At 47.2% G+C, this 23,361-nt stretch overlaps 1 protein-coding gene across 1 annotated transcript in view; it reads right to left on the bottom strand.

Annotated features, from left to right (window-relative positions):
* hydin (HYDIN axonemal central pair apparatus protein) overlaps window positions 1-23,361 on the bottom strand; it is a 541,323-nt gene that overhangs the window by 136,095 nt on the left and 381,867 nt on the right. The window contains exons 56-64 of the mRNA XM_052028752.1: window positions 20,326-20,425; window positions 16,498-16,597; window positions 14,969-15,137; window positions 14,508-14,746; window positions 13,039-13,640; window positions 12,318-12,408; window positions 11,083-11,173; window positions 6,395-6,599; window positions 3,148-3,383 (exon numbers count right to left, since the gene is read on the bottom strand). Of these exons, the coding sequence (XP_051884712.1) occupies window positions 3,148-3,383; window positions 6,395-6,599; window positions 11,083-11,173; window positions 12,318-12,408; window positions 13,039-13,640; window positions 14,508-14,746; window positions 14,969-15,137; window positions 16,498-16,597; window positions 20,326-20,425 (1,833 nt within the window). The remainder of the gene's footprint in view (window positions 1-3,147; window positions 3,384-6,394; window positions 6,600-11,082; window positions 11,174-12,317; window positions 12,409-13,038; window positions 13,641-14,507; window positions 14,747-14,968; window positions 15,138-16,497; window positions 16,598-20,325; window positions 20,426-23,361) is intronic.

Here is a 23,361-nt window from a genome sequence, read left to right as displayed (position 1 = left end):
TCCTCTCCACATCCACATTGTCAAGGTCCCTCAAATCTTGTATATTTTAATCAAGTCCCCTCTCAGTGTTCTAAACCCCAGTGGTTACAAGCCTAACCTATCCAACCTTTCCTCATAAGGCAACCCAAGCATTTCAGGTGCAAGTCTACCAAACTTTCTCAGACCTGCTTCAAACACATCTTTCCTTAAATAAGGAGACTAATACTGTACACTGTACTCCAGACATGGTCTCACCAATGTCCTGTATACCAAATATTACCTTCCTACTAAGCAATAAGCAGCTTCAAATTCCTGGGCCTTTACATCTCGGATGACCTGTCCTAGGCTCAGCATAATGATGCAATCAGGAAGAAGGCACACCAGTGCCTCTACTTTCTTAGAAGCTCAAGAAGATTGGGCATGTCACCAAATACTATAACAAACTTCTACAGATGCACTGTTGAAAGTATCCTGACTGGTGGCATCATGGTCTGCTACAGCAATTCCAACCCACTGCAGAGAGTAGTGGACACAGCCAGTTCTATCACAGGTACAGACCTCCCCACCATTGACAGCATCTACAGGAGGCACTGCCTCAAGGAGACGGCATCTACCATCCAGGTTCCCTACCATCTGGGCCATGCCCTCTTCTCGCTGCTACCATCAGATGACAGGTAAGTTGGTTTATTATTGTCACATGTACCGAGGTACAGTGAAAAACTTTGTTTTGCATGCCATCCATACAGATCATTTCATCACATCAGTACACTGAGATTGTACAAGGAAGTAACAATAACAGAATGCAGAATAAAGTGTTACAGTTACAGGGAAAGTGCAGTGCAGGCAGACGATAAGGTGTAAGGCCATGATGAGGTAAATTGTGATGTCAAGAGTCCATCTAATTGTGCCAAGGGACCATTCAATAGTCTTATAACAGCAGGACAGAAGCTGTCCTTGAGCCTGGTGGTACGTGCTTTCAGGCTTTTGTATCTTCTGCCTGATGGGAGGGGGTGAGAAGAAAGAATGTGGGCGTGAGTGGGGTCTTTGACCATGTTGGCTGCTTTACTGAGGCAGTGAGAAGTGCAGACAGAGTCCATGAAGGGGAGGCTGGTTTCCGTGATGTGCTGAGCTGTGTCCACGACCCTCTGCAGTTTCTTGCGGTCTCAGGCAGAGCAGTTGCCATACCAAGCCGTGATGCTTCTGGATAGGATGCTTTCTATGGTGCATCTATAAAAGTTGGTGAGGGTCAAAGGGGAATGCCAAATTTCTTTAGCCTCCTGAGAAATTAGAGGCGCTGGTGATGTTCACTCCTAGAAACTTGAAGCTTTCAACCATCTCAACCTCAGACAGTTGAGGTAGACAGAGCAGGTGCACCACCCCCCTTCCTGAAGTCAATGACCAGCTCTTTTGTTTTGCTGACATTGAGGGAAAGGTTGTTGTCCTGACACCATGCAACTAGGCTCTTTATCTCCTTCCTGTACTCAGATTTGGTCCACAATGGTGGTGTCATCTGGAAACTTGTAGATGGAGTTAGAGCAGAATCTGGCCATGCAGTTGTGACCTTTTTGGGTGTAAAGTAGGGGGCTGATGATGCAGCCTTGAGAGGCACCAGTGTTGAGAATAATTGTGCTGGAGGTGTTGCTGCCTATCCTCACTGATTGCGGTCTGTTGGTCAGGAAGTCAAGGATCCAGTTGCAGAGGGAGGCGTTGAGTCCCAGTTCTAGGAGTATGGAGATGAGTTTGCTTGGAATTATAGTATTGAAGGCAGAGCTGTAGTCAATAAACAATCATCTAATGTAGGTGTCTTTACTGTCCAGATGCTCCAGAGATGAGTGTAGGGCCAGGGAGATGGCAACCACCATCAAGGTACAGAAGCCTGACGTCCCACACCAGTAGGTTCAGGAACAGCTACTTTTGTACAACTGTCAGGTTCATGAACCAACCTGCACGACCCTACCCTACCTCAGCAATGGAACACTGCAGACCACCTCTTGCACTACCATGGTCTTGTCTCTGTTTGAGCCTTTGTTTGCATTAAGGACTTGTTTTTGCACAGTCTTTTTGTCTCTCTCTTTTCACTGTCTTGTATAATTTATATTCTCTGTGCTGTCTGTAACTACATGCTGTGATGCTGATGCAAGTTTTTCATTAAACTTGACTTGACTGCTTTTATATTCAATTGCCTCACAAAAAACAATAATATTGTTAACTTTCCTGATTATCTCCTGTGCTCACATACTAGCCTTTTGCTACTCATGCACTAGAATAGCCAGATCCCTCTGTGTTTCTCACCACTTAGGTAATATGCCTTTTTTTGTTTATCGGGCAAAAATGAACAATTTTACATATTCCCACATTACACTCCATTTGCCGATTTTTGCAGATTCACTTAAGCTATCAATATCCCTATGAAGCCTCCCTTTGTGGTTTACAAATGGAAGTCATCTTTTTTATTTCTTGCTCCTTAAAACATAAGTGCATCACATATAACAAAACTGAAGTAGATGTAAAAAGGCATCATTATCACAATCGTTTTGTTTGTCTATCTTCAAGAGGCATGGAGGTTTTCAGCACAGAACTGGTCCATTTACTGCAACAGGTCAATGCTAATATTCATACTCACAAACATGGAGTCACGGAGTCAGAGTGATAGACCACAGAAACAGGCCCTTCGGCCCACCACATCCATGCCGTTCTTTTTGCCCATCTGCACTAATCCCATTTGCCCACATTAGGACCATATCCTCTATGCCTTGCCTATTTAAATGTCTCTTAAATGTAGTAATTGTATCTGATTCCATCACCTCCTCTGGCAGCACGGCCCAGATATCAACCACTCTGCATAAAAAGCCGACTCCTCAGATCCCCATTAAACCTCCTTCCTCTCACCTTAAACCCATGCCCTCTGGTTTTCAATATCCCAGCCATGGATACCATGCCCTTTCACTATTTTTTGTTGCACTCTGTCAGCACATACCAAACTTGCTTCCCTAAACACATCTGTTTTATCCATCCCAACCAATCCATGTGATGACATGCATTCCACATTCCAACTACTTTCTGTGTGAAGGAAAGTGTAAATGTAAATGTAAAGCTTACAGAGGGGAGACTGTTCCAGTCTATGAATGAATGTGTGCAATACCATTTTAAGTTACAATCTGTCTTTACCTTGTTAGAAATTGGCTTGACTGACACCACCACGTCAGCGGATACTTTGCCAACATTGATGATCTTGAAGCGGGCTTCAGCCTGATCTCCAACGTGTACGTTATAGAAGAGGAATCTCTTCTCATCCTCTACATAGATTCCACAGGTCTCCACTGTCTGCAAGCACTGGTGGAGACTGATGTTCTGGCAAATAAAATGCTCCTCAAAGATGGAACGAATATCATCCACCACAATATCTGGATAAGTAAATGCAACTGATTAGACCGTGGTGAGGGAAGAATCCCCAAAAAGGCTTTTGCATAGAATTACAAGGGATACAAAATCTCCTCAGGGCTGAGGAGGTTAAACCTAATGTTCACATCGTCCAAGATGAATATCTTTCTCTCAGCGGGTATTTCTATGGTTGCAAGATCGAATTTCCTTAGGAGTTATCCATTTCACCACTGCCTCCTCGGCCAGAACTTCCTCAACTTGGATGACCGGCATGGAAGAAGGCCCAAGGAAATTCAATCTCTCTGTTTTGAATGGAACAGTAGGGTGGAAGTTATATTGTGGCCAATCCTCTTTGCTATTAGAAATGTACTTCAGTAAATTGCATATTCCCAGGCTATTTCACTGAATGTTAGAAAATGTAAAGATTATTTAACACAAAGTGGAAAGAGGCACTATGGAAAAAGCATTCTGACTGAGAGAGACAGGGAGAATGGGGAGAGGCTAAAAGATGAAGAAGGTGGTGCAAAGATACACGAGGGGGGCACAGGAATGGTTGGAGGAACAGGAAGAGGCTACGTAGCCTGGGGTTCAATCAGACAGTAACCGGTTACCACTAGTTTGTGAAGTGGATGCATTCACTGCATCAGCCTTAGCCTGGGAATCTCTGCTTCAAACAGGAAATGGCCATCCAAGCGAAAATGTTTGAGTATAAGGGGCAAAATGATCTTTCTCTGTGAGATATCATTCTATGATCCTCTAAGTTTTGAAGGTTATTTAATCTTTTAAAGCCCAGTATCAGTCTGGTGAATTCCCTCAAAGGCCAACATATTCTTGCTACATTGCAGAGCCTTGAACTGAACTCAAGGTGCTGTCTAACCAGAGTTTTATCGAAAGGCAGTGTTATTTTCAGCACTATTCCAGCTCCCTTGAATTGAAGGCTAACACTCCATTTTCCTTTGTCATTTCCAGTGCACCCATCCAGCAGAAGGCAAGAAGACAGAAGTAGTGCAGCCCAATCTCACACTACTACTACTACACTCCTGGACACTGAACATTCCATTCACAGAAGCTGTAGCATGCCCAACCCCAGCATAGAACACAAACACTAGTTGTTTCCTATTCATTCAGGGGATGGGGACTTCGCAGGCTGAGCCAGCGTTTAATCGCCTGTCCCTAGTTGCCCTTGAGAAGGTGGCGGTGAGCTGCCTTTTGGAACTGCTGCCATCTGTGAGGTGTGGGTACACCCACAGTGCTGTTAGGGAGGGAGTTCCAGGACTTTGACCCAGCAACGGTGAAGGAACGGCGATATATTTCCAAGTCAGGATGGTGTGTGGCTTGGAGGGCAACTTCCAGGTGTCATAGAGACATACGGCATGGAAACAGGCCCTTCAGCCCAACTCGTCCATGCTGACCAAGATACCCATCTAAGCTAGACCCATTTGCCCCTGTTTGGCCCATATCCCTCTAAACCTTTCCTATCCCTGTATCTGTCCAAGTACCTTTTAAATGCTCTAACTACCTGCATTAACGACTTCCTCTGGCAGCTCATTTCATACATTCACCACCCTCTGGGTGAAAAAGTTGCCCCTCAGGTTCCTATTAAATCTCTCGCCTCTCACCTTAAACCTATGCCCTCAACCCTGGGAAAAAGACTGTGCACATTGACCCTATCTATTCCCCTCATGATTTTATACACCCCTATAAGGTCACCCTTCTTTCTCCAACACTTGAATGAAAAAAGTCCCAAACTGTCCAACCTCTCTCCATAACTCAGTCCTTCGAGTCCCGGCAATATCCTCGTAAATCTCCTCTGCATTCCTTCCAGCTTAATGGCATCTTTCCTTTAGCAGGGTGACCAAAACTGAGCACAATATTTTAAATACGGCCTCGCCGACGTCTTGTACAACTGCAACATAACATCCCAACTTCTATGCTCAATGCCCTGATTGATGAAGGCCAGCATGCTAAACGCCTCCTTCACCACCCTGTCTGCCTGCAACTTTCAGGGAACCATGTACTTGTACTCCTAGGTCCCTCTGTTTTACAACACTCCCTAGGGCCCGACCGTTCACTGTGAAAGTCCTACCCTCATTTGTCTTCTCAAAGTGCAACACCTAGCACTTATCTGGATTAAAATCCATTTGCCACTCCTCGGCCCACTTCCGCAGCTGATCGAGATCCCTCTGTAAATCCTGAACCATCTTCACTGTCAACGACACCACCTATTTTAGTGCCATCTGCAAACTTACTAACCATGCCCTGTATATTCTCAAATTATTGTTATAGATGATGAATAGCAGTACCAAGCCCTGGGGAAGACCACTGGTCACAGGCCTCCAGTCCAAAAAACAACCTTCCACCATCACCCTCTGCTTCCTACCATCCAGCCAATTGTGTATCCAATTAGCCTGCTCTCCCTGGATCCTATTCGATCTAACTTTCCTTAGCAGCCTATAATGCAGAACCTTATTAAACGCCTTTGATAGTGTGGTGGTGTTCCCCATGCTTTTGCTGCCCTTGTTCTCCTGGCTGGTAGAGGTGGTGGGTTTGGAAGGTGCCATCTCAGGAGTCTCGGTGAGTTGCCGCAGTGCATCCTGTAGATGGTACAGACTGCTGCTGCTGTGTGTCGGTGGTGGAGTGAAAGGTTGTGGATGGGGTGCCTATGAAGTGGGCTGCTATGGTGTTGAAGCTGCACTCATCTAGGCAAGTGACAAGCCTTGTAGATGATGGACTAGTACCAACAAAGTTCATGGGGCCAGGGGAGGAAGCTCGGTATTTTAAAGGCTCTGCTCCTTCAGCCCTGTTCCCTCATCCACCACAGGTTCCGTGCCCTTGAAGACCTGAGCTCTCAAATTCTCTCCCAGCACTTCTCAATCATTTCACTCTCCAAGGCACCGCTTAAGAGATATATTTTCAACCTTTTGGGAATTTGTCATGATATCTCCTTACGGGCTTAAGTGCCCAATTTCATTTGATTCCCTATAAATGCAAGATGTTATAGTTTGTGACTGAGCTTTGCTCTGTCTGAACATACTTGGCGCACAGCATTCGATGACCAGCCAGTATGGAATACCAGCTGGATTGTCGTTTGGGTCCCGGTCGGTAACATCGATGCTCAAGAGCTCTTCGTGCTTCCCAATCTGATCCCCAGAGCATTCCACTGTGATAGCCTGTTGGGATCCAGGAGACAGCACTCCATAACCAGGGAAAACTGTGAATATTCCAATCGTCAAACGTGCCTGGAAGGCAAAACAGATACTGAGAATAAAGCACACAACTGAGTCAGAGCAATGTTCAAACAGTTCATCTCAGTGATATGAGCATCGCTGACAAGCCCAGCTTTAATACCCTTCTGGCGTCTTTTGAGAATGTGCTGAGCCATAACCTTAAGGTGAGAGGGGACAGATTTAAAGGAGACCTGAGAGGCAAGTTTTTCACATAGAGGGTGGTGGGTATATGGAATGAGCTGCTAGAGGAAGTGGTAGAGGCGGGTACAATTGCAACGTTTAAAAGGTGTTTGGACTGGTACATGGATAGGAAAGGTTTAGAGGGATATGGGTCAAACTCGGGAAAATGGGGCGAGCTCAGGAAGGCAATTTGATTGGCATAGATGAGTTGGGCTGAAGGGCCTGTTTCTGTGCTGTGTAACTCTATGACTCTATTGGTTAAACAGGTGCAGTAGATTTGGAGAAGATACTCTCACAATGCAGTTTGGCCCAGGAGGTCTAGAAATTTCACTCACTGACAATGAATGAATGGTGATGTGTTTCCATATCGAGCCAGTGAACAGAAGTGTTCACATATAACTACAGGACTTACAACTCAGGGTGGTGGAGCGTGTAGGTGTAAGAACATTAGCCACAGAAGCAGGAGAAGGGCACACCTACTCCACCATTCAATAACATGATGGGTGATCTGATCTTGATCCTCAGCTCCATTTTCCTACCAGATCTCCTTTACCCCATTGTTCAAAAATCTATCCATCTCTCATAGCCCTGAATACACTTAATGATTTAACATTCCTGTCTCTCTGGGACAGACAATTCCAAAGATTCACAACCCTGAGAGAGAAGGAACTCCTCCCCATCCCAGTCCTGAATGAACACCCCTTATCCTGAGTATTCCTCTGAGTTCTGGGTTCATCAACTGGGGGAAACGTTCTCACAACATCGACCCCATCAAGCTCCCACAGACTTCATGTTTCACTTCTCCTTCTCTTCTACCGAGCTGAGTATATTCTGCTTAATCTGTCCTCATAAGACAGCCCTCTCACACTGGGGCTCAATCTAGTGAACCTTGCTACAGCAGCCCAAGGCAAGTGTACAAAGAGACCTTCAATAAAGGGACAATATGCAGCAATCCAAATGTGGTCTCAGCTGAGCTCTGTCCACCATGTCTGCATTGGCCATGATGCCAATCCAACTAAACCCATCTGCCAGCACAGGGTCCGTATCCCTCCATTTCCGGCCTGTCCATGTGCCTGTCTAAATGCCTCTTAAACATAGCTATTGTATCTGCTTCCACCACCTCCCAATGTAGTGCATTCCAGGCACCAACCACTCTCTGTGCAAAAAGTATTTGTCTTGCAAATCTGCTTTAAACTTTCCTCCTCTAACCTTAAACCTACTGTATATCATTTAGTATTTGAAATTTCCACCTTGGGAAAAATGACTCTGACTCTCTACCTGATGTTATAAACTTCTATCAGGTCACCCCTCAGCCTCTGACACTCCAGAGAAAAGAATTCAAGTTTGTCCAACCTCTCTTTATATCTGATACTCTCTAATCCATGCAACGTCCTGGTCAAACTCTTCTGCACCCTCTCCAAATCCTCCACACCCTTCCTGTAATGCGGCACCAGAACTGCACACAATACTTATACTCATTTTATCTGTGCCATTTTATCATTTTTGTTAATAATGGCTTCTTGCAATTCCCTGACAACTAAAGTTAGTCAGTAGTTCCTGTTTTCTTTCTCCTGCCATTCTTGAAAACTGGTGTTACAATTGTTGCTTTCCAATATGCTGGAGATTTTCTAGTTTCCAGGGAATTTTGTAAAATTCCACTGTTTCTGCAGGCACCTCTATTAGAATGCTAGGAAGCAGGCCATCGTGTGTAGGAGGTTTGGCAGCCCTTCCTTCTACAAGTTTGTCTTGTACTTTTCCTTCAGTGACATTAATAGCCTTGTTCCTCATTGACCTTTGCCGCTTGGTTACCTATAATTAGTGATATGTTTTCTGTGAAAACAGATAATAAATATTTAATTACCATCTATACTATATCTTTAATCTTCACCTCTAATTCTACTGTTTCACCTTTTCAGAGACAGCATTTACTTTTGCCACTCTCTTCCTCTCTGAGTACCTCTCTGAGGAACTCAGTGGGTCAGATGAAACGTCGACTGTCCATTTCCCCCCACAAATGCTGCCTGACCCGCTGAGTTGCTCCAGCATCTTGTGTGTTGCTCCAGATTCCAGCATCTGCGGTCTCTTGAGTCTCCTATAAAAGCTTTTACTGTTTTAATATTTCTTGCTAGTTTGCACTAATATTCTATTTCTCCCTCTTTATCATGTTCCAGCACTACTTTGTTATTTTCTAAACTTCTCCTAATCTTCAGACTTACCATGTAGATGCCTATTCCATTGAGAATTCTTTAATATCTGCCTCTGCCATGTTTAATCTAACTTCCAAATCTACTTCACCCAAATTGATCCTCACAGCTATGCAAGTAGCGGTTAGCATAACGCTTTACAGCACCAGTGACCCGGGTTCAATTCCGGCCACTGTCTGTAAGGATTTTGTACGTTCTCCCCGTGTCTGTGTGGGTTTCCTCCCACATTCCAAAGACGTACGGGTTAGGAAGTTGTGGGCATGTATGTTGGTGCCGGAAGTGTGGCGACACTTGTGGGCTGCCCCCAGAACGCTATGCAAAAAGATGCATTTCACTGTGTGTTTCGATGTACATGTGACTAATAAAGAAATCTTATCTTATCTTAAGTGCCTTTATTTAAGTTGCCAGCCTCAAATGGAATGAGATATTCTACCATAATATGATTGCTCTTTTCTTGATGCTGTTTTACCATTAAATTACTTATCACTCCCTTCACATTACGCATGACCAGATCTAAAATAACAGCCTCTGTTGCTGGGTCCACAACATATTGTTCTACAAAACCTTCTTCACTGCATTCTATGAATTCATCTTCAAGGCTACTTTTGGTAATTTGATTTGAAAATCCACTTTAATTACTGCACTATCTGCTTTACAAGCCCTTGCTATTTCTCTATTGATATTCTGTCCAACAGTACAGCTACTGCTAGGGAGCCTGTAGATTGTTCTCAGTTATTCCTTATTTCCACGCAAACTGATTCTACTTGCTGACTGTCTGAGCCAAGATCCTTCCTCTCCATCATCCAAATGTCAGAGCTACTCCCTATCCTTTTCCATTCACAAGGACGTTACTGGGACTGAAGGGCTTCAGTTATAAGGAGAGACTGGATTGGCTGGGACTAAAGCAGTGGAGGCTGAGGAGTGACTTCATAGAGGTGTATAAAATCAGGAGGGGCATAGATAAAGTGGATGGTCACAGTCATTTTCCCAGGGTGAGGGAGTCTAAAACTAGAGGGCTAGGTTTAATGGGTGAGGGGAAAGATTTACAGGGGATCTCAGGGGCCAGTTTTTCACACAGAGGGTGGTGGGTATATGGAATAAGCTGCCAGAGGAAGTGGTAGAGGCAGGTACAATCACAATGTTTAAAAGACATTTGGACAGGTACGTGGATAGGAAAGGTTTAGAGGGATCTGGGCCTAACACAGGCAAATGGGACCAGCTTAGGAAGGCACCTCGGTCAGCATGAACGAGTTGGGCCGAAAGGCCTGTTTCTGTGCTGTATAACGTCTGTGATTCATTCTACCTAGTTTTCAATGAACTCTGGAATGTTCAGACCCTAGTCTTGGTCACCTAGCGACCGAACCTCTGCAATGAACATTAGATGAAATCTATGAGAGCTGCTGTTGAAGGAGTACTGCATCCCACACTAACGCACCACGAGATGGAAATGCTGGGAGTAGCAGCACACCAGTACTTGAACATGTGAAATACCAAAGGCAGAGAACTTAAGTGCTCTAGTTCACAGTGTGACAAAGTGGCACGAGGAAGCTTTCAGGATGGATGTCACAACATGTTCACTTACTGAAGGTGATCAGCAGTCCAGAAGCTGTCAATTCAGAGCCAAGAAAAACTAAACAGAGAGTCATCCTAACTCCCTGCAGCTACCTTTGCATAATTTTATGGGGCTCAGCCCTGCCACAGCCAGATTATTTTCTTTCCCATCCGCCTCCAAGGTTATCTTCAGCATGAAGTCTGCCTCCTGCTCCCACGTCCTGAGAAACAGCTGGTACCAAACCACCTGCTGACCTTACACCAGCTGGCATTGGCAGTGGTTCTGTCTTCCAGATCTTGCCCTCCTCCCTTTCTTCTATCTCATTTTAAGTGCTGTTCGCTTGCTACACCCTGATATGTTTTTCATGGAAGACCAACTCCCAAAACGTGACCTGCTCCGTTCAGTTCCAGGGTGCCACCTGCTCTGCTGAGTTCCCGCATTTTCTGCTTTTGTGCCAAGATCAGGAACATTGCCAGCCTCAGATTCAAAGTGCAATTCATGGAAAACACTCTCCCCGCTGCCTTGAAACCAGAACCTCTGCACTGGGCACCGGACTCACCTGGGGTGTTTGCTCTTTCTGCTTCTGAACTCCATTGGATCGCAATGAGCTCGATCTGTCGTGGGCCTTTCCAAGCTTTGAGCCGGCAACACTGCATAACCCAAAGAAAAGTGAAGTAACTGAACAGAAGTTTGCAACATGGCACATTATCCTGAGTTACAACCAAACGTTGTTGTAAAGGATTCTGCCCCTTGAGTGCAGACCTGTTCTCATAGCACCATTTCGTTTTACTCTCCTGCTCTTTACCTTTGGCCCAGCACTTTATTCCTTTATGCCTTATCCACATCCCTTCTGAAGCTGGTTCCACCACCCGTTCAGGCTGTCCTCCCCAAGTTGTATCAACTCATTACTTTCCTAACACCACCTCCAGTTCTCTTCCCAGTTCTCTGAAATCTGGGTATTGAACCACATGTCTAGTGGGCAGGAGCACAAGCCCCGGCGTGGACCACAGGCTGACTGGATGGTTGTAATGCTGTACGTTCTATGCCATTTTGAGTGGACCTTATGATGAGAAAATAAGCAGATCACATTTCCTCTCTCTCAATAGCAGGAATGCAGTGTAAATGGTTAAAGGCATTGGCAATGGGTTCTGAAACTCAGTGTGTTTTGGGCAGCTGATTGGAAGAAGCTTATGCTCCTAATGACATTGACGTGAGCTTGTTTTACACTCTTGTTCTGAAAGGCAGCAGGATGGTCGCTGTGGGAACCAGAGAAGTGTCACGCTGGTGACGGTGACAGGAGCTCTTCTGATATTGGAATTAAGGCACAGAATGTGGATGACTCTGCGTAAAGTCATCCACATTGCGAGGAACTGTAACACACCAAAGTAGTATTGCCTGGTCACAAGCTCACTTCAACAGTAAGAGTGGAACTGACTCCAGTGGTGACAGTTGGACTCAGCTCCTGCTTTGTGCAAGCTCTTGGGCTGTGATACTTTGTCAAGCACGGGGCCCGAGGACCCCTCTGTGCATACTGAGCCTGTGGATGGTGATCATAGGGCCCTGTCTCTCATACGCTTCAGGTATGCGGAACCAGGGAAGAGAGGGTAGACCTTGTCCCCAGGAATCCATCCAGTGGTTAATGCAAATAGCCAACAGTGTGGACCTCCCCAAGGGTGCGTTCTTCCTGGAAACGTGGGCTTTCACCGTGAGTTTGATGTACAACCCACCTACCTCCTTTGGAGTGGGAACCTTTCCTGTTGATTCAGAGAGCCTGGTTATTAATGTGAGCCCTACCTGGGCAGGGGACTGAGGTCAATGGCTGCTGAACTCATGGAGAGCTGGCATTGCAGCAAATCCCAGTGCCTGAGGAGCCACCCGTCCCTCACTGCAATCAAAGCAGATGTAATCGGCTCATCACCAAACACTCTAACAAACCTCTATAGATGTCCTGTTGAAAGTATCCTGATTGATTGCATCATGGTCTGGTACAGCAATTCGAATGCACAGGAACATAAGAAGCTGCAGGGAGTAGTGGATTCTGCCCAATACATCATGGGCACATCCCTCCCCACCACCGGTAGTATCTACAGGAGGTGCTGCCTCAAGAAGGCAACATCTGTCATCAAAGATCCCCACCATCTGGGCCGTGCCGTCTTCTCGCAGCTACCATTGTGCAGGAGGTACAGAAGCCTAAAAGTTGCTGAATGCTGGAGAAAGCACATGCTCTTAGTTTTAGCACAAGCTCTGGATTTTGGGAATGCTTGAGCAGACTGCAGTCACACCTGCAGCTGCCCAGTCCAGTCTCCTGATGTCAGCAGTGCTCCCTTAAACAGTGAGAAAGGCAACAAGCTAACCCAATATAGCCCTTGTTGTACTGAGACTGATCCACAAGAATCGTTGGATGCAGCGTTAACCTCCCATTAATGTTGGTAAAGGAAATGGGTGCTGCATGAATAATGATGGTATTAGGCAGACAAAGGTCAGGTGCGTTGGAATGGACCATGCACAGAAGTACCAAGTCCAATTTCACAATAGAAGAACTCCTCATACTGCACTTGGGTAACGCACACCCCCTGCGTCCCCGCACTCGGGTAGCCCACTCCCCCTGCGTCCCCGCACTCGGGTAGCCCACTCCCCCTGCGTCCCCGCACTCGGGTAGCCCACTGCCCCTGCGTCCCCGCACTCGGGTAGCCCACTGCCCCTGCGTCCCCGCACTCGGGTAGCCCACTGCCCCTGCGTCCCCGCACTCGGGTAGCCCACTGCCCCTGCGTCCCCGCACTCGGGTAGCCCACTGCCCCTGCGTCCCCGCACTCGGGTAGCCCACTGCCCCTGCGTCCCCGCACTCGGGTAGCCCACTCCTCCTGCGTCCCCGCACTCGGGTAACCCACTGCCCCTGCGTCCCCGCACTCGGGTAACCCACTGCCCCTGCGTCCCCGCACTCGGGTAACCCACTGCCCCTGCGTCCCCGCACTCGGGTAGCCCACTGCCCCTGCGTCCCCGCACTCGGGTAGCCCACTGCCCCTGCGTCCCCGCACTCGGGTAACCCACTCCTCCTGCGTCCCCGCACTCGGGTAACCCACTGCCCCTGCGTCCCCGCACTCGGGTAGCCCACTGCCCCTGCGTCCCCGCACTCGGGTAGCCCACTCCCCCTGCGTTCCTTTCACTCCCACTAGTCCACAAGGGTTCTCTCTCCCTTTCCCATTTCCACCTGCCTATCACCCACACACCTATTCACTGGGGTTTCTTCTCCCCTGGCCTACCCTTTCGATCCCCTCCTCCCGCCTGGTTCCATCCGCCCATCTTCCCTCCCTTATCTGGTTCCGCCTATCACCTTCCAGCCTCTGTCTCTGACTTCCCCCTCCTATCCCCCCACCTGGCTCTACCTGCCCATCATTTCCCACCTCACCTGGTTCCACCTATCACTTAGCAGCCTCTCTCCACACTCTGCCCTCCCCCTTCACCACCTGGGTCCATCTGCTCATCATCGCCCACCTCACCTGGATCCACTTATCACCTACCAGCCCCTACATCACTCCTCCCTCTCACCTCTTTATATTGCCTACCACCTCTCTTCTCTCTCAGTCCTGATGCAGGGTCCCAACCCAAAACATCAACCATCCCTCCGGCAGTTTGTTTTTTGCTTCACAGTAAGTGTGATTTCACCCAGAAATTTGCAGTAAAACATGATATTTCTGTTGTTTGTGTCCAAAAAAAAGAGACGAATTGACCCAATGCCTAGGTTTCTTTGCTGATCCCCTGCCAACTTCGGGAGATGGGAGACACCGGAGGGTGACTTGGGGCAGGGGGTCCCAGTCGGGATCGTCCTCTCTAAATACAGAGCCACCAAAGCCAGTGCTGGCATCTCATGAGTGAGACCTTCTCACCGGAGATCAGGAAAAATTGCAAACAGAGAGGTGCCTGATGGAGCTGAAAGTATCTCCACCCAGTTTCAGCCTGGGAATCACTTGAAGAGATGTTCCTTACTTCTTCTTTGACTGGTGTGACACCACGATGGGCATTTTGAAGATGAAGTATTTGAAGTCAAATTCACCGGTGTTCTCAAGCGTGAAGGTCCGGCTTCTGCGGCCACCCACCAGCACGGTGCCGAAGTTAACCTCTCGGGCAGGTAGCATCTGGTAGGCGCTGAAGACAGCGCGGACGGAGATTTTCACCGGAATGCTGGCGATGACCTCTCCTCCTTCACCCAGGCTGGGTTCAATCACCTGTACTCATAAAGAGAAAAGGACTTACTAATGGTACAACCAATCATCCCTCACTCAGTTAGCTTTATAGGCTACTGAATGTATAAACCCAAATGGATTACAGCCTGGACGCCTGCCTGATTGGGAAGCGCAGCTAGCAAAACATCTCAGGAAATACAACTTTTCAACTGTGGCAATTGCCTGGAAACAACTTTTCCAAGCCTCTAGGACCTTTGGTCTCACCTGGCAGCGGAGAACAGGCTCATCCTTGATCTCAGTGCTGATGTTGCTGCTAAAGATGATGTAGATGTGACTGGCACGATCATTGGGAGACAGGGAGCCTTTCATGGGCTGAATGTTGAACAGAGAGTTCAGATCCGGCATGTCGCGCTTTGTGGGTTGTAAATGAAATCTGACAAAAGAGGAAATGCATGACTTTTACGAGCATGAACAAAGTAACTGACAGAACCGATGTAAGTAGAATACAACCCTAGAGCCCACGGTGGACACACCTCGTCAGCCATCCTTTCAGCTGTTCGGAGGGACTGTTCCCTCCGCGATGCTCTGGTTCACTATCCGTCTTCATCAATGTTCACTCCCCCTTTCACAGCAACCTTCCCACACTACCACAGGAGGTGACACACCTCATTATTCCTCCTCCTTATCATCAAGGGTCCCAAAAGCACTTTCAGATGAAGCAGTGATTTGCTGGCACTTTTTCCAATTTAGCAATGGTCCCTGCTGTTCACAATGTACTATACTGAGAATGCCAAATGTAGATTAGGTGGACAATTTGCAGAATATCTCCATTCAGACTGCTAGAGGGTTACTCTAAGCTTCCAGCTGCTTGTCTCTTAATTCCTCGCCCACTCCTTGCTCTGACCTCATAGTTCCAAAGAACTGGGTTTCAGGGCAGTGTGGAACTGGGACCAGTGGGTTCAGGGGAGTGTGGACACTGGGACTGGTGGGTTCAGGGCAGTGTGGGCACTGGGACCAGTGGGTTCAGGGGAGTGTGGGCACTGGGACTGGTGGGTTCAGGGCAGTGTGGGCACTGGGACCAGTGGGTTCAGGGGAGTGCAGTACCATCATCTGTGAGTCAGGCACTGAGGCATTGGGATGTCCCAATAGTCGGATAGCAGATTATTGAAGTTTTCCCACTGTGATGCAGAGATTAAATTGCCAGATGCTTTATATTAGAAAACTAGGTGACAGCTGAAAGGTATGCACATGGTCTTTCATGATCAACTGAGTCATGCAGTGTGTACTTGGGCACACAGCCTAAGAGGTGAAGATTTGACCCATGGATGATGCTGAACCCAGACACCAACCAGGCACCAAGCTAGTGTGCTTTGTACTCTGCAGCATCACTGCTCATTGCCTTCAAGGATTGGACACATGTGAACAGGACTGAAGTCAGCTACCATGATCTTCATGAGGCAAATTAATATCTGGACTCAAATATAATGGAATAAAAACAGAAAATGCTGGAAATTGTAAATACTCAGCAGGTCAGGCAGCATCAGTGGAGAAAGAATCAGGGTTACCATTTCAGCTCTTCATCTTTGACCTGAAACATTAACTTTGTTTCTCCCCACAGATGCTGCCTGACCTGCGGAGTGTTTCTAGCACTTTCTGTTTTGCATTCAGATTTCTAGCGTCTGCAGATTTTTGATTTTCACATATAAAGAACAGCCCCAGAGGAGAACCAACTCTGCCTTTTGATCTATAATTCATCATCAGACTGTATTTTGAGGAGAAACAGAAAAACGTACTTGTATCCAATCTCATATTTGCCTTTGTTCTTCAAGGTGATGGTCTGCTTCACAGTATCAATAACTTTGATGATACCAAAGTCAATCCCACCATCTGTACCTTTAACGCAGAATCAAGAGTGAGGCGTTAACGCGTTTTCGGATTAGCTGCTGTAACAACAGGAACACAACGCGGAGCGGGGGAAGCTGGACAGGAGTCTTCAGTTTGCCCAGTAATGAGTGGTGTTTCACTTGTGCCTTCTGGCAGACACGTGGTGAAAGTACACAGCGTGGCTGAGTCGGGACTCCACTTGGATGGAAGACTGAATGAATGATGTACTGCAGGATGATAAAACTGATGATAACTTTTTGGAGCACCTGCATTGTCCACAGGGGCCACCCTGAGCTTCTCGTTGCCTGCCACTTAATTCCCCCTGCAACTCCCGCTCTGACCTATTGGTCCCTAGCCTCCTGTCCTCTTACAGTGGGGCCCAATGCAAGCTTGAGGAACAGCACCTCATCTTCTGTCTGGGCACATTGCAGCTTTCTGGACTCACCGAATTCTGCAACTTCCAAGTAACTTGATTTCTCAGTTTGTATCAGATGTCTGTTTGTGATATCGGCTCAGCTCGTTAGGTTCTTTCTCTTTTTCTCTCTGGGAGTGGAGGACGTGCCCAGCCTGATCTGCCGGGCATGGCTTCCTGCTCTGCATTTCACAACTCTTCCATCCTTTTGTCTGTGCTCTCACTCTCTAACTGCTCCCATTCACTCATTGACCAGAGAACCTTGATTACATCTTATCCTCAGTTTTACCCTATCCGCTCTATATAAGGTTATCTGAATGAGAGCACAGATGAAAGAATGTAGGAGTTGTGAAATGCAGAGCAGAAAGACATGCCCGGCAGGTCAGGCTTGGGAATGTCCTCCACTCCCAGAGGAAAAATAGTAAAAGAAAGGAGAAAACAAACGAGCCCCATTTTTTATAGCTTTCTTTTAACCCTGTTTACAGTTTATCCCCATGGTCACCCCAGTTTTACCCTGTCAGAGACCCCCACACTCCCACCCTCCCTGCACCTTCTTCTGTCTCCTTCCCAGTTCTTCGACCTGAAGCATTAATTCTGCTTTTCTCCCCACAGATGCTGCCTGACCTGCTGAGTGTTTCCAGCAATTTCTGTTTCAATAGTAATGATGATGATAACTTATGCTGGAGTCAAATGTCTAGTTCGGAACAGACAGGAATGAATTTCCTGTTGTGCTGTAAAACTGAACCAAAGACAGGTGTGAACGGATGCAGCCAGTGTGTGATAAAGGAAGAAAATCTTCACTTATATTGTTCCTTTAATGATGCAATGCACCCAAAGCAGTCTCACTGTCGGTGGAACATACTTTGCAATGCAGCATCTACTTGAATTTGGGAATTTGGACCTGGAGAATGCTGTGCACCCTCAATGGTACAGTACAGAGTGTTTTAGGGTGTCCTCTGTCTCAGCTGGGGGACCACTGACACAGGACGTGCCTTCTGTGCTCCACCTCTTTCAAGCATGTTAAGATCCAAATCAGGCTGAGCTCCCTGCCCCGCAGAGCTTCCCTCACAGTGTATCAGCTCTGAGAAAACACTTCCAGCCATGCTTTGGTTTCTGGAAAATGTCCATAAGAGCAGGAGCCCTGATTTGAATTAGAACAGCAATGGTCAGTAGCAATGGTCGTGATCCTGCAGCTGCCGTCTTCAATGGCGCTGGGGGTCCAAGGCCTCGGGAGCTACTGAGCAGCTGCTGCATGCTTTCTGTGGAATACATACAGGGATGTACATCAGCGAGGCCATGAACAGGGGTTCAGAGGTGAGGAAGGGCCTGCTGGGAGAGCATGTTGGTAAGTGGTTGTAGATCAGTGCCTCACTGTGGGTGGAAAAGAGATCAGAATCACAGAGTCAGGGAGCTCAGAGCACTGGGAGGTTGGGTGATCGAGTATCTGGGTAACCATGATATCGACAGGTTCAGGATGGGTTCTGCAACTTAGGTGAATGGGGTGGTTGGGATGTGACATTAGTGGCTGGGTGGTGTTGGTACATTGGTGGTGAAGGGTGTGAGGGAGTGAGTGGAGGTAACTCCCAGCCTGAAGTAATGCTAAGAGAATATGTTTGTCCCAGCAGTGCCCAACAACAGATACTAATGGGACATTGTGGAATAATCTACCTGGGAACACTCCAGGAAGGACTTGGTTAAGCTAGAAAAGGTGCAGAAAGGATTCATAGGGGTGTTAGCTGGATGGGAAGGCTGGCAATACCAGAAGAGACTGGACAGGCTGGGTCTGCTTTCCCTGGAGCGAAGGAAGCTGAGAGGTGACACGATGGAGGTGGATAAAATTATGGGAGGCAGAGATAGGGTAGATAGTCAGTGTCTGTTCCCCATGGTAGGGATGTCTAAAACCAGAGGGCGTAGGTTTAAGGTGAGAGGGAGGTGGTTTAAAGGGGATTTGAGGGGTAAATGTTTCACACACAGAGTAGTTGGTATCTGGAATGAGCTGCCAGAGTAGGTGGTGGAGGCAGGAACAGTAACAACATTTGAGGGGCATCTGGACAGGTGCTTGACTGAGCAGGGCACAGTGGGATAAGGAATTATTGCAGGTAGGTGGAAGTATGGGTAGGTATGATGGTCGGCATAAACGTGGTGGGCCGAAGGGCCTGTTTCTCTGCTGTACAGCTCTGTGACTTTCCAACTTTTTTTTCATCCAAGGGATGTACGCTTCACGGGCTGAGCCTAGTTGCCCGTGAGAAGGTGGTGGTGAGCTGGAACCGCTGCAGTCCGTGAGGTGTGGGTACACCCACAGTGCTGTTAGGGAGGGAGTTCCAGGACTTTGACCCAGTGACGGTGATATATTTCTGAGTCAGGACGGTGTGCGGCTCGGAGGGCAACTCCCAGGGGGTGGTGTTGCTCGTGCTTTTGCCGCCCTTGTCCTTCTCGCTGGGAGAGGTGGTGGGTTTGGAAGGTGCTGCCTGAGGAGTCTCGGTGAGTTGCTGCAGTGCATCCTGTAGATGGGACAGACTGCTGCTGCTGTGTGTCGGTGCTGGAGTGAGTGAGTGGGTGTGGATGGGGAGCCTGTCAAATGGGCTGCTGTGTCCTGCATGCTGTCGAGCTTCTTGAGTGTTGTTGAAGCTGCCCTCACCCAGGCAAGTGGAGAGCGTTCCCTCACACTCCTGACTTGAGCCTGTAGATGGTGGACGGGCTTTGGGGAGTTAGGAGGTGAGATACTCACTGCAGGATTCCTTGTCTCTGACCACATTGTGTATGTGGTTACTCCAGTTCAGTTTCTCTTATATAAAACTCAATAATACCTTAAGATTTATGTTCAATTCGTTCTGGTCTAACCATTTCAATGAAACATATGTCCACATAGAATGACAAGGAGTCTCTGGAAAGAGGTAGCATTGCATAGAATGCTACTGTGTAAATTTTAAGTTACTACTGCCTCCTTCAGAAAGCAGACAAATAGTGGTGGTCACCATTTGGTTCGACATGTTTGGATGCTACAGGCACCCTGCCCTGCATTGAGATGGAACTGTTGTAGGGGTAAAGCAAGCTGAGGAGAATTCCTTGACCTTAGGGGATGTAAATCTCCACCTGAGAGGGTGGTGAATACTCAGTCATTGAGAGTGAGTAGATCTTCGTGTTCTCAGGGGCTGGCGATAAATGATTAACAAGAAAAATGGACGAGGTGCACTTCTCGTGTGGATCTTATTAAATGATGGAGCAGGCTATGTGGTCTATTCTTGCATCTATATTTGATGTCACCATTGCCCATTCCTCACGTTCTGTGAATCAGTGCTGTAGCCTGGAGCACAAGCTAGCTTACCTTTAGGGAAACTGATGTCCAGTGCTACATCATAAGCTTCTGCAAGGACCAGAATGTTTTCTGTCTGAACAATGCCAATAATGTTTTCTGCATCGTAGACCTCAGGAAGGGAAAGAAACAATAGAATATAGAACAGTACAGCACAGGAACAGGCCCTGTTCAGCATGAAGTCTGCACTGAACACAATGCCAAATTAAACTAAATCCCTTCTACCTGTACATGATCCATATCCCTCCTTTCATGTGTCCATCTAGCAGCCTCTTAAATGCCACTATTGTATCTGCCTCCACCAGTACCTCTGGCAGCCCATTTCAGGCACCCACAACTCTCTGTGTAAAACACTTGCCCCACACATCACCTTTAAACTTTCCCCCTCTCACCTTAAAGCTATGTCCTCCAGTATTTGACATGTCATTCCTGGGAAAAAGATTCTGATTGTCCACTCTATCTATGCCTGTCATAATTTTATAAACTTCTATCAGGTCTCCCCTCAGCCTCCGATGCTCCAGAGAAAACAACCCAAGTTTTTCCAACCTTTCCTTATAGCTCATACCCTCTAATCCAGGCTGCATCCTGGTGAACCTCTTCTGCACCCTCTCTGAAGCCTCCACATCTTTCCTGTAATGCGGTGACCAGAACTGCACACAATACTCAAGGTGCAGCCTAACCAAAGTTTTATCCAGCTGCAACATGATTTCCTTACTCTCACACTCATTGCCCCAACCAGTGAAGGCAAGCATGCCATACACCTTCTTTACCACCCTATCTACTTGTGTGGCCACTTTCAGGGAGCTTTGAACTTCAACCCTCAGATCCCCCTGTACACCAATGCTGTTAAAGGTCCTGCCATTAACTGTATGCTTTCCCCTTACAATTGACCTCCCAAAGTGCAACACCTCACACTTGCTCAGATTAAACTCCACCTGCCATTTCCCCGCCCATATCTATAGCTGATCTATCTTCTATTGTATCCTTTGACAGCCCTCTACACTGTCCCTAACTCCACCAATCTTTGTGTCATCGGCAAACTTACTAACCCACCCATCTACATTTTCATCCAGGTCACATATATATCACAAACAGTGAGGTCCCAGCACTGATCTTTGCGGAACACCACTATTCACAAACCTCCAGCCAGAATATGTCCTATCCACCACTACCCTCTGTCTTCTATGGGAAAGCCAAATCTGAATCCAAATGGCCAAGTCACCATGGATCCCATGCATCTTAATCTTCTGGATGAGCCTCCCATGAGGTACCTTGTCAAATGCCTTACTAAAATCAATGTAGACAACATCCACTGCCCAACCCTCATCAACCACCTTTGTCACCTCCTCAAAAAACTCGATCAAATTTGTAAGACGTGACCTGCCCCACACAAAGCCATGCTGACTGTCCCTAATCAGGCCATGTTCTTCCAAATACACGTCGACCATATCGCTAAGAATCCTCTCCAATAGCTTTCCTGCCTCTTATGTGAGGCTCACCGGCCTATAATTTCCCGGATTAACCCTTTTTCCCTTTTTGAACAAAGGAACAACATTGGTTACTCTCCAGTCCTCTGAGACCTCGCCTGTTGCTAGTGAGGATACAAAAATCTTTGTCAAGGCCGTAGCAATCTCCGCTGTTGCCTCTTCCAATATGTATCCCATCAGGCCCTGGGGACATCTGCCTTGATGTTCTTCAAAAGACCCAGCACCACCTCCTTCCTGATCTCACCATGCCCCAGCACATTAGCATGACCCGAACTGCTCTCACTATCCTCTATGTCCTTCAGCTTAGTGAATATCCATGCAAGGTACTCATTTAGTACCTCACCCACATCCTCTGACTCCAAGCATAAATTCCCTCTATAAGTGGTCCTAACCTCTCCCTAGTTATCCTCTTGCTCTTGATGTATGCATAGAATGCTAGCGACATTTCATGGCCCCTTATGGCCTTCCTAATTCCCTGCGAGCTCTTTCCTGCTGCCTTTATATTCCTCATGGGTCCTGTCTGATTTCAGCTTCCTAAACCTTACATACGCTTCCTTTTCCTTTTTAACTAAGTTCATAACCTCTCTCGTCATCCAAGGTTCCGTCACCCTGCCATCCTTGTCCTTCCTCCTGACTGGAACATGCTGGCCCTGAGCTCTGATCAGCTGGTCTTTAAACAACTCCTGCATGTCAGATGTGGACTTGCCCAATCACAGCTAATCCCAATTACCTCCCCCAAGCTCGTGTCTAATAATGTCATAATTTGCCCTTCCCCAATTTAGTAATTTCCTGCAAAGCCCAGACATATCCTTATTCATAACTATCTTAAAACTTAAGGATTTGTGACCACCATTCCTGAAATGTTCTCCCTCTGAAAGGCCAGTCACCTAGCCTGGCTCATTTCCCAAAACAAGGTCCAGTCTGGCCCTTCCTGGAGTCGGACATCCCACTTACAGTTTCAAAAACCCTCTTGAATGTACTGAAGGAATTCTGCCCAATCTAAGGCTCTTGCACTAAGCAAATCCCAGTCAATATTGGGGAAGTTAATGTCACCCACTATAACAACCCTGTAGCTTTTACATCTTTCCTTAATGTGTCCATATACCTGTTCCTCTATCTCCCGGTGGCCATTGGGAGGCCATCAGAGCGATTGCACCTTTCTTATTTTTGACCTCTACGCATGTTGCCTCAGTGGATGAGCCCTCCAGTATGCTCCCTCTAAGTGACACTCTCCCTGATCAGTAATGCAACTCCTCCACCTCTTTTACCGCCCTTTCTATCACGTCTAAAACATTGACACCCAGGAACGTTGAGGAAAATGAACAGAAACGTGCATTGGGTATGCAGTGACTGGATCAGCTGGTAAATGGTGGTTGAGGACTAATTTAGCATGATCTAATTAAATGCTCTACTCTTGTTTGTACATTGCACTCATTTGCTTTGACAAAGCTCTCTCATTACAGGCCCTCGTTGGGTTACTAACACCTGACTTATGGGCACCCTGTACATACGAGCAAGTGTTTGGAAAACCAGTGGGAAGGATGGGGACAGATTTTCTGGC

This window comes from Pristis pectinata, chromosome 13, assembly GCF_009764475.1.
Source record: "Pristis pectinata isolate sPriPec2 chromosome 13, sPriPec2.1.pri, whole genome shotgun sequence".
Classification (NCBI taxonomy): domain Eukaryota; kingdom Metazoa; phylum Chordata; class Chondrichthyes; order Rhinopristiformes; family Pristidae; genus Pristis; species Pristis pectinata.
The sequence above is the reverse complement of the archived record's forward strand: the minus strand, read 5'-3'. Positions and strand labels throughout refer to the sequence as shown.